At 38.6% G+C, this 9,855-nt stretch overlaps 1 protein-coding gene across 1 annotated transcript; it reads right to left on the reverse strand.

Moving 5' to 3' along the window:
- Positions 1-1,290: 1,290 nt before the first annotated feature.
- Positions 1,291-8,674, reverse strand: grk1a (G protein-coupled receptor kinase 1 a). The gene is made up of 7 exons (XM_034879557.1): positions 7,671-8,674; positions 6,997-7,124; positions 5,938-6,095; positions 5,226-5,309; positions 4,207-4,331; positions 3,147-3,348; positions 1,291-1,782 (listed from the first exon to the last, which is right to left on the reverse strand). The coding sequence occupies exons 1-7, from the start codon at positions 8,370-8,372 to the stop codon at positions 1,490-1,492; spliced, it is 1,692 nt and encodes a 563-aa protein (XP_034735448.1). The 5' UTR covers positions 8,373-8,674; the 3' UTR covers positions 1,291-1,489.
- Between the last annotated feature and the right edge of the window lie 1,181 nt (positions 8,675-9,855).

Below are 9,855 nucleotides of genomic sequence, written 5' to 3' on the forward strand. Positions count from 1 at the left end.
ATTAATCAGTAAAGAAACAAACCATTATTTGCAGCCCTAAATACATTGTGAACAGCTCTTTAAATATGTAAGGCAAGGCTTTTTCATACCCTATTAACGGCCGGCACATATACAGTTCTTAAATAATTGTTCTATTATAAATTAGCTGTAATCATGTACAGCTACTAAACAGTTTCAACACCCTGAACTTAAAGGGGTGTGTGTGTGTGTGTGTGTGTGTGTGTGTGTATGTATGTATGTATGTATGTATGTATGTATGTATGTATGTATGTATGTATGAATATATATATACTGCCACATAGCCAAACATGATTGTTGTTCTGAATTATTTGATTTGCTTTATTGTCAGTGGTTCTTAAAGTGCACATTTTTGGAAAGAAATCATTTTTCTGGGATTTGGGAGTTATTTTGTGTCTCTGGTGCTTCCACAAACATATAAACTTGGAATAAAACTACCCAGGATGTTTAGAGTGAGATACAGGTTTCTGAATGTTCTCTGCCTTCAGTCTCAGGGTGAGCAGGTCAAAATCAGCAGTGCCGTCTACGTCATCGCCCGAAACATTCGTGTGCGCTAACTACTTTAGCAAATACCACATCAGCTAGCTGTTTCTCCGACTTCGGTCAGTACAAGGAGGGATTAGCTGGGAGACTTCTTCTAAACAAGGGCACACTTCCAACTTTGTGTGGAATACCTGCAGACAAAGTACATGTAAGTAGTTCTATACAATTTCCTTTGTAGATTAGGGTGAACTTCTGTGTTTTTCAGCACTGTTTTGCCATTGAGAACAAGGTGGCTAACTGCTAGCCAGCGCTAGCTTCTAGCTAACAGCGCAGTACCTAGCTACTGCGCAGTGTGCGACTCCCAACACAGATGGGATAGAAGTGAAAAACAGAGAGCTCAGCACACAGTGTGAAAAGAGGAGCTGCAGCAATGTGCAGTGCAATATAAAAAATTGTGTTTTTTGAAAATGAAACCATGTAAACCCATTCTGTTACAACCTCAAAATACAATTAGGAACCTGAAAATGAACTTACTATGGGCACTTAACACATGTTGCTATAGAATCAAGCTTGCATGCAATGTGTAAGTCACACAGAAAACGTGCAGATTTTCATAGTAAAAATATTTATTAAAATGTGATAAATCTCCGCAGCAATGGATACAAGTCAATTTATACGTCTGAAGCTGCAAAAAGACATGTGATCTGACTTGCAGTTCACGCACACACACACACACACACACACACACACACACAATGATTATTTCTACCGTGAAAGTGTGCAGCAATAAAGAAAAAAGAAAAACATGATTTTACAGGGTAAAAAGTAAAAACAAAAATGGCCAAAAAGTGCAGGTAATACTGTTAGTATCTAATTATGTATTAGAAACTAAAATTAGAGACATGCATTTGCCTCCAAACTCAGCCGGATCACTATAATGTGTTGAAGTCTGAAGTTAAAAAATAAACTGTTCATTCATTGTGGTCTCTTACAACACTGAGCATGTGGAAGACTTGTGTGGCTGCTCCAGGATGGAGTCACGCCGCAGGTCGTCGAGCAAAGCGCCGTCAGCTCCCCAGACTGTGAGCTCGTCGTAGATCCCCATCTCAATCATCTCTTCCTGCCAGGGAATGGAGATGTTCCCAGAGGCAAACTCATCAAAAAAATCATTGTCCTTGTCTCCAAGCTGCACGCCTTTAGCTGTGGAGAAGGCCCCAACATCGTCAATGTTCTTGGCATAAACTGTCTTTGGGTCCGGCACAAAAGGAGGTCTGAGGATCCCTGAGGAAACACAAGTGTTTAATGGACATTTGGCTTAATGTCTGTGAAGGTTCTCAGTCATCCAGGTCATAGTTATCCAAGGAAGGGTTCAACTCCAAGGCAACTAGACTTGGTTAAAGGCGCTTCGAAGACGTTTCGTCTCTCATCCGAGAGACTTGTTTTGATCATTTTGATTGATCGCAAGAATCCTGGCAATATCTCAATTGCCCCTACAACTAAAATGTTGCTGAGTCCTGATTGGTGCACAGAAATACTACGTGGCATCACATTTATTCACAAAACACATTGTGAAAAACTTCAAACTACTTCAAGAAATGTTATGTTCATGTAGGACCTCACTGCTCATCAATGCTCATAGTAAGAAGATAGATATGTACTTCATTCATCCCAAAGAAAAGTTTAGTAGATTAAAAAATTTAAAATGTTTTCAGGGCCTTTAACAACAATAACCTGCCAATAAAGTTTAAAACTACAAAACTATCTTCTATTAAATAACTATAGAACTTTTTTTGCTAAAATCTTTATTCATCTCTCCTGGATGCACATTGGTTGAATGAAAACACTCTTACAGTAACCTTTGAAGTGGTTTTGTAAAAAGTGCTAATACCACGCTGTAAAAATATTACTGCAAGCGCTTTGGTGAACAAACGTCTGCTACAGTCAAATATTTCAAATATTTACTCATCAGTCCAGACCACCTGCTGCCATTTTTTTGCACCCCAGTTCCTGTGTTTTAATGCATAGTTGATTTGCTTGGCCTCTTTTCCAAGTCAGAGGTCTGTTTTTTTGGCAGCAACTCTTCCCTGAAGACCACTTCTGGCCAGACTTCTGCGGACAGTAGATATATGTACCTGGGTCCCCCTGGTTTCTGCTGGTTCTGAGCTGATGTCACTGCTGGACATCTTCCGATTTAGAAGGGAAATAAGCTTGATGTGTCTTTCATCTGCTGCACTAAGTTTCCTTGGCCGACCACAGCGTCAACAATCCTAAAAGTTACCTGACTTTTTCCAAGTTTACATTTTGTAAATTTCTAAAAATGAACAATCATATTTATATTTTTGAAAACAATCTTAGTTTACAGCCTTTTTTTGTTACAGTCTTTTGCACAGTACTGTATATAGAAATAACACAGAAATAAAGCAAATATATAGTATAGAAGTATAAAGTTGCATAAAATGGAAAAAGTAAAGTTAAGTGAAAATACTTTAAATGTCCTGTAGCAGTGCAAAATAATAGAATTATATAAAAACAAGTAAATAATTTGAAATGTGAAGACTACAGGAACAGACATGTCCATTGGTGGATGCGAACTGACAAAACAGTGACTGGTAATGATAGGGAAACTTTAAAGATATGAAACAGACCTGCATTGAGTTTCCTCCAGTTGATCTCGCTGAAGAAGGCGTGCGCCCTGATCTCGTCACACGACCCCTTCTTGAAGCCGAGCCTCTTGTCGACCTCTTTGAACAGCAAACCCTCACAGATGGACCGAGCGTTCTCACTGAACTTCTCTGGATATGTAACTGGATCATTCAGAATTCGCTTCTTCAACACCTTCTTCTCTACCTCGAAACAACACAAAGTACAAGAGAGAAAGAATTGTACCAGAAATGAAAGCTTTAAAGAGAATGTCCATCAGGCACTTACCTGCACATGTCTTATTTATTATTTACCTGCAGGTAAATTCAGGGTATTCATGCACATCATCCAAATATCATCTGAAAAATGTAAATCCCTATAAAGTAAATATTACAACATTACAACATGCACATAAATGCTTAATTTGTAAGTATGTAATCAAATCTATCAGGGCTCTTTAAAGTTAAATTCAGGGTTGGAAAGTAACTAAGTACAATTTTGTGATACTTGATCTTCAAATATCATACCTTTTACTCCACTACAACTATTTGCAGATTTTGCAAACAATACATATGGCCAATTTCTAAAATATGATGCAGTTCTATTAATTAAATTATCCAACAGTATACAAAGTAGTTAGTTAGTAGCGCCTACAAGTACTTTTTCTGATAATACTTTTGTACTTTTGTTGAAGTAAAATCTTAAATATAGGACATTTATTTTTACAGAGTGACGTTACTACTTGATTTAAGTAAGAAATATGAGTAGTTCTTCAACCACTGGTTAAATAAGGGCTTCATATTTCAGAGCAGATTCTGCAACAGACCACAAGAGGGAAAAGTTGAGCCATCAAATCTTTAAAAGACTGTTACTGTATTATCACACAGTAAAGTAAAAGCTTTGCACATCACCAGAGAAAGATGTAAGAGCTAAGCAGACAGAAGTGAGGACAGAAGCAAAGAGCCAAACAAACTAACAAAACATCTTTAAAGCACATAATAATAAATAAAAAGAGCTCCAAACGTGAATTGAGAATGGGGAAAACAGGTCATAAAGTATATTTACCTTCTCTCCCCGGGTCCTGAAGGGTCCCTTGGCAGCCATGAACTCATACAGCGTGACCCCCAGAGTGAAGTAATCTACGGAGTAGTCATACTCTTCTCCTCTCAGCAGCTCTGGAGCCATAAAACCTGAGGGGAGAGAAAAAAAGGTTACAACCTTTTAGTTTTAGTACTTTTAATTTCAGATCAATTTCCCTTTTAACTGCTAAACAGATCTAAAAAATGCTTTTTTTGAAAAAAGCTTAAATACCCAAACCTGCATAAATACGGCATCTCTTAAAACTAAAATCCTAAAATGAAAGAGTCAAGTAATCAGATTTCATCTTATTAACAATACAGCTGCTACTAAAACCTACAATAACCCAAGCACAGTACCTGCTACTTGTGTTTTTTACTTTTGCACAAGTTAGTAATTATACTGCACGTCTAAGAAAAAACTTGTTCTTAGTCCTATATTTATTCACAGGGGCAATGACTGGTTACCGGCTATACATTTAGTTTTTTACAATTATAAACTATATAAGAGATTATTAAACCATCTACTAATCTACTCTCTACCAATGTACATAATACTACTAGTAATACAAGTATAGAAATAGAACATTGTCCAACTGAGAAACATTTGACAATGATTTGAGTTTTTTTAAATCACATTTTATTGTATTATATTCATTAATTTATTTATTTTATTTTGTAAAATTTATCTCCCTCCATTATGATTTGACCTGTATCAAAGATCTAACAGATCTGTTATTTCAATATGTTCATTAATTTTGTAAAAAATACACAAAATGAAGAAAGAAAATAGATTAAACTTGTGTCTGTTTGTGGCTTTCAGGTAACACTGGTTGGATAATGGCAGCTGTAGAGTAAAGGTAAATGTCAAATAAAATAATTACAGAGAGAGAAAGATAAACACTGTAATGCTGTGAGCTTTGCACGTGTGGCTCTCGTTTCCAGATCCTGTACGAGAAGCTACAACCAAGTAAAAGTCAGTTTCGTGTGTATTTATGTCAACTGTACCTGGGGTCCCGGCGTAGCCCTTGATTTTAAACTGATCATCAGCCAGCTCCACAGCCAGACCAAGGTCAGAGATACGGACGTTACCTGTGTGAACAAACACACACCTGGGTAATGTCAAGAGCTGTGCACGTCACAGATACCATTGTTGACCTGCAGTACTACGTCTCTGACACGTTAACCTGTAGTGGCATGATAGCTGAAAGACGTCCTTGTGTTAGACGTAAGACTCAGTGTGTACGTACGTGTGTGTGTGTGTGTGTCTATGTGTGTGTGTGTTTTGGAGAATGGGACAAATTGTTAAAGTCAAGTTGAGGAGATAAATTAATACATATGTTGTAGTGTTTACAAGTGGTTGGGGGTTTAATTGTTTTTAAAGAAACAGTAGACATTTTGGGAAATGCTCTTATTCGTTGTCTTGACGAGAGTTAGATGAGAAGAAGGATAACACTCTTCTCGAATAAGAAAATGAATTAGCAAATTTCCTAAAATCAAACTCAAACATTTTTTTTTTTATTAAATATTCTAGGCGGCCAAAACATCTGATGGTACTCCACAACTCACTGTTGAACCAATATGATGTCGTAATTGTATAAATTAGCCTACATCTAAAACACAAATCACCAAAAGCACCACAACTAAAGCTTAAGTCTTCTGTATGCATTTCAGGACCAAACGGAAGGGACTACATCTTTCTTTTTTGTTCACGTCTGACCTTGATCATCCAGCAGCACGTTCTCTGGTTTGAGGTCTCTGTAGATGATCCTCTTCTGGTGGAGGTGCTCCAGACCCTGGATGATCTGAGCAGCGTAGTAACACGCCCGCGGCTCGTCCAACCCCGGGTTGTTCTCATCCATGTTATAAATGTGATACCTGGTACAAGAGAGAGGGTCATTATTATGATTACACATGATTATTGATATACTATATACATATATATATATATATATATATAGCATGGCATTTCATTCATGACATTTAAAACAGACATTGCCATTACATTCATGACGTTTAAAACATCTGTAAAAAAAAGATTATGGAAAAGTATTAGGTAACTGGCACTCTGAATCATTGGCACCATTTGCCACACTACATGGCATCAAACTAAAGCCAAATAAATATCAGATTTAAATTTCAAAGCATAACCCCCAAATGCGTAATCCCTTTTAAAGCTGCAGTTGTTAACTGTTTAGCTGTAAAATGTGAAAGTTTGCTCCAGTAGGCTTGGCTGGTGGCCGCTGCTTGGTTTTGACTTTACCTTTTTTCAACATGTTACAAAACTACAAAATCACAAACTTTCTCATTTAACAGTACACTAAAATATTTTCTTAAAATATTTAAGGTGAGAATTAAGCGTTGCAGAACAGAATCTTGATTTATATTTGATCAGCGCTGCCTAGTTTGACTGTTTGATTGCAGTTCATGAGCAGTGATTGACACTATGTCAGAGGCTCCTTGGCTCTGATTGGTTGGTTTCGTCGGGCGCGGTAGATACTTGCAAATGTCTTTAGGAGCGCTAGGAGGAGCAAAGGAGCATGATTTCCTTAGAGTATCTGTTGCATGTGGAACTGTCAGGATATAATGACAGTTTCAAAAATAATAAAAAATACGTATTTTTATAAATGTTAGCAGCAAAACCTTTGAAACATAATTTCTTAATATTGGGTTATAAAGTGTCTCAATTAGCTCCCTTTGGCAGAACGTCAAAGTAGGGATTGAAATATTGAGAGGCTGTGGTCAGGATGTCTGCGAGTGAGAGTGAATGAGATCTAACCTCAGGTCCCCTCCGTTCATGATGGTCATGATAAGACACAACTCAGTTTTTGACTGGAAAGCGTACGCCAACGAGACAATGAACCTGCTGTGAACTCGAGCCAGGATCTTCTTCTCCACCATCGCCCCCTACAGGACAGGAAGGGACAGAGCAGATATAAACTCTTGTTCACAGCACTCTACTCTGGGTATTTTTATCTGAAACAGTTCAGACACAGTAACAGTCTTGACTGCACATAATGTTTCTTTAGTAACTACTTAGAATGAAAAGAAGAAACAAGGTTCAGTAAGTCTAAATGGTTTAACTTGTTTCAGCATGTGCTGTTCTACATACTTTTTCCTAACTCTTTTCATTTCCTTGCTATGAAAGGGTCTTAGGAGCAGAAGATTAGTGAATCCACTCCAGAGCTGCCCCCTTTATAAACATGGTAGGATTGTCTCTTCATAAGGAGATCAACATGCTCTAATGCTGAGGGCACTCATCACGTAAGCCAAAGGTGCCTCTCATCATCTGCAAGGCTCCGTCTATTAACTGAGTGTTGTTTACAGTCACTGTACATAAAACACTAAACTAGACCACGTCTTGTGTTTTCACAGCCCTGACTACTAATCTTGTGCATCTACATCTACTGGATTTCAACTCTTTCTCTGATGAGAAATGACTTGTCTTCTTACCCCATACCCTTTTCTCTTCTTCAGCCTCTTCTTGTGAAGCTTTTTGCAGGCATACAGTTTCCCTGTGGCCTTCATCTGACAGGCAGACACTTCTCCAAAACCCCCTTTCCCCAAAATGCGAAAATCCCAAAACCAATCCTCTCCCATGGGCTGCATCTCCAACCACTTCCACTGCAGAAACCTTTTCAGATACATACTATTCAGGAACAAAGTGTAGGGCACTTCCTTGAGAAAGTCCATCACGTTGTTCATGATCTCACAGAGAAGATCATCCCTGGCTTCTTGGTGTTTCTCTTTGACCTTTGTGATGGCGTTTTCTGGCAGGAAGGGGCAGAAATACTTGGCACCAGGCTCCATGTACCAAGACAAAATCTCCCTCGCTTTCTTGACTCGATCTTCATCCTCAGCCATGTTGTATTCCTCAATATCTTTCCACAAGCGGTAGGGGCCTTTATAGTCTTTGTTGGAATCTAGAAAATCCTGGAAGAGACGTTTGCCGATGGGCTGCTCCACACAGACGGTCTGAAAGCCCAAATCTAAAGTCTCCCGCAGGCCTTCACACACTGTGATGTGAGGCATTTTCAGGCGGGAGTGGTACTTCTTGTCTCTGTTGGATGCAGAGTTGGCAGCGCCATCACAGCTCCCGCGGGCCGAGATGTAGGCAGAGTTGGCCACCACTGTTGTCAGACCACCAACATCCATGTTGACCCAGTCAAAAAGTGAGGACGACGGCCGGAGAAATGTGTGAGATTCAGCAAACAGCTACAGGGGAAGGGGGTTACAAGGAAACAGAAATGAAGGTAAAAGTATGGAAATGAGTGCAGAAATGATCAGACAGCAAAAAGAAATGAAAAGTGGCAGAGAAGCAGATGATGTGATTAATTTCCAGATAGGAATGAGATGTGAATTTCCCCTTCAGAAGCAGAGAATACCGTACATCTGACTGTCTGCGGACAGCCACAGAGGGCTCAGGGTTTCCCTCACTCATTATAACTGAGAGTACCTTTCACACACATGCAGATCTACCTGACTCATCACCTTTCCCCAAAGGGATTTACCCTCCCTGTGACACTGTAATGCTTTATCCTGTGCTTACCCATGTTTACGTTGTGTAAGAAGAGAAAGGAACAAAGAGTGAAGACAAATACTGACAGTACAAGATGGAGGAGAAGAAGAAAATCAAGGACGAAAAGAGAGAGAGACAGAGGAGGGATGAATGTGGTATGCATATGCTAAGAGAGAGAGAGAAATAAGGAAACAAATAAGAGAAAAGGGTTCACAATAGTTAACATCATGCAGAGTGCTGGTTTGGTACTCTTTTGATCTGCTTACTTTGCCCATTTTAAACCTGATCTCTCTCTCTATATTCATAACAGAAAAAAACAGCTATTCAGTCTCAAAACCTGCAGTGATTCCTCTGACAATACTCTAGTTTTTATTCATACACCTGCAAAACTGAGTGCTAATTATTAAATGTTGAACATGGCAGACTGTCTGCCTTGTTCACTATCTTAGTTTAACATGTTAGCGTGTCAACAATCGCCAATTAGCAGTAAACCCAAAACTCTAGCTGAGGCTGATGGGAATTTGTTTTGCTGGTATTTTGTCATAAACCAAATGAGGGACTGGAATATCGGCCAGATGATGACACCAAATATAGATATTTCAGTCTGGACCATAGTGGTGGATAAAACCACTGATCACCATTGCCATCATTAGAAATATCTGATTTAGATTTATTGTCCCAGAGGGAGATTTGTTTTCACAGTCAGTACAACACAGAAAAATATAGATATATACAATACACACATTTTTTATGTATGCATTCGTCCATCTCAACTCACAACAATGTCAACGAGGCAGATCGTTTAAGGCTTTGATTGCACAAAAGACCAAACTCATGCTGAAGTGAGCTTTTAGTCTTGTGTGTGACGCTACATGTAGAAAGACATGAATTGGTTCATGTTACTAAATTTGAAGATTTGCTGCTTTTGTTCAATGTTATCACTGCATGTTGAATATATATATTTTGAGTTTGACTCTTGGTCAGACAAAACCCTTGTGATTGTCAGTTTTCCAAAAATGTTGGCACTTGAATGAGTATTGTTGATCTAATCGGTGATAACATTGTTACAGTACATATATTCCACAATGTTTCTTCCTAGGTTCTTTTGCAGGACAAATC

The sequence above is a fragment of the Etheostoma cragini genome, chromosome 1, assembly GCF_013103735.1.
Source record: "Etheostoma cragini isolate CJK2018 chromosome 1, CSU_Ecrag_1.0, whole genome shotgun sequence".
Lineage (NCBI taxonomy): Eukaryota > Metazoa > Chordata > Actinopteri > Perciformes > Percidae > Etheostoma > Etheostoma cragini.

Excerpts from the sequence above, each read along its gene's own strand:
- grk1a (XM_034879557.1), bottom strand. The coding sequence starts at position 8,372 with ATGGATGTTGGTGGTCTGACAACAGTGGTGGCCAACTCTGCCTACATC. Across the intron at positions 5,310-5,937 it reads CGTGCTGCTGGATGATCAAG|GTAACGTCCGTATCTCTGAC; the intron begins GTCAGACGTGAA and ends TTGTTCACACAG. Across the intron at positions 1,783-3,146 it reads CTGGAGGAAACTCAATGCAG|GGATCCTCAGACCTCCTTTT; the intron begins GTCTGTTTCATA and ends GTGTTTCCTCAG.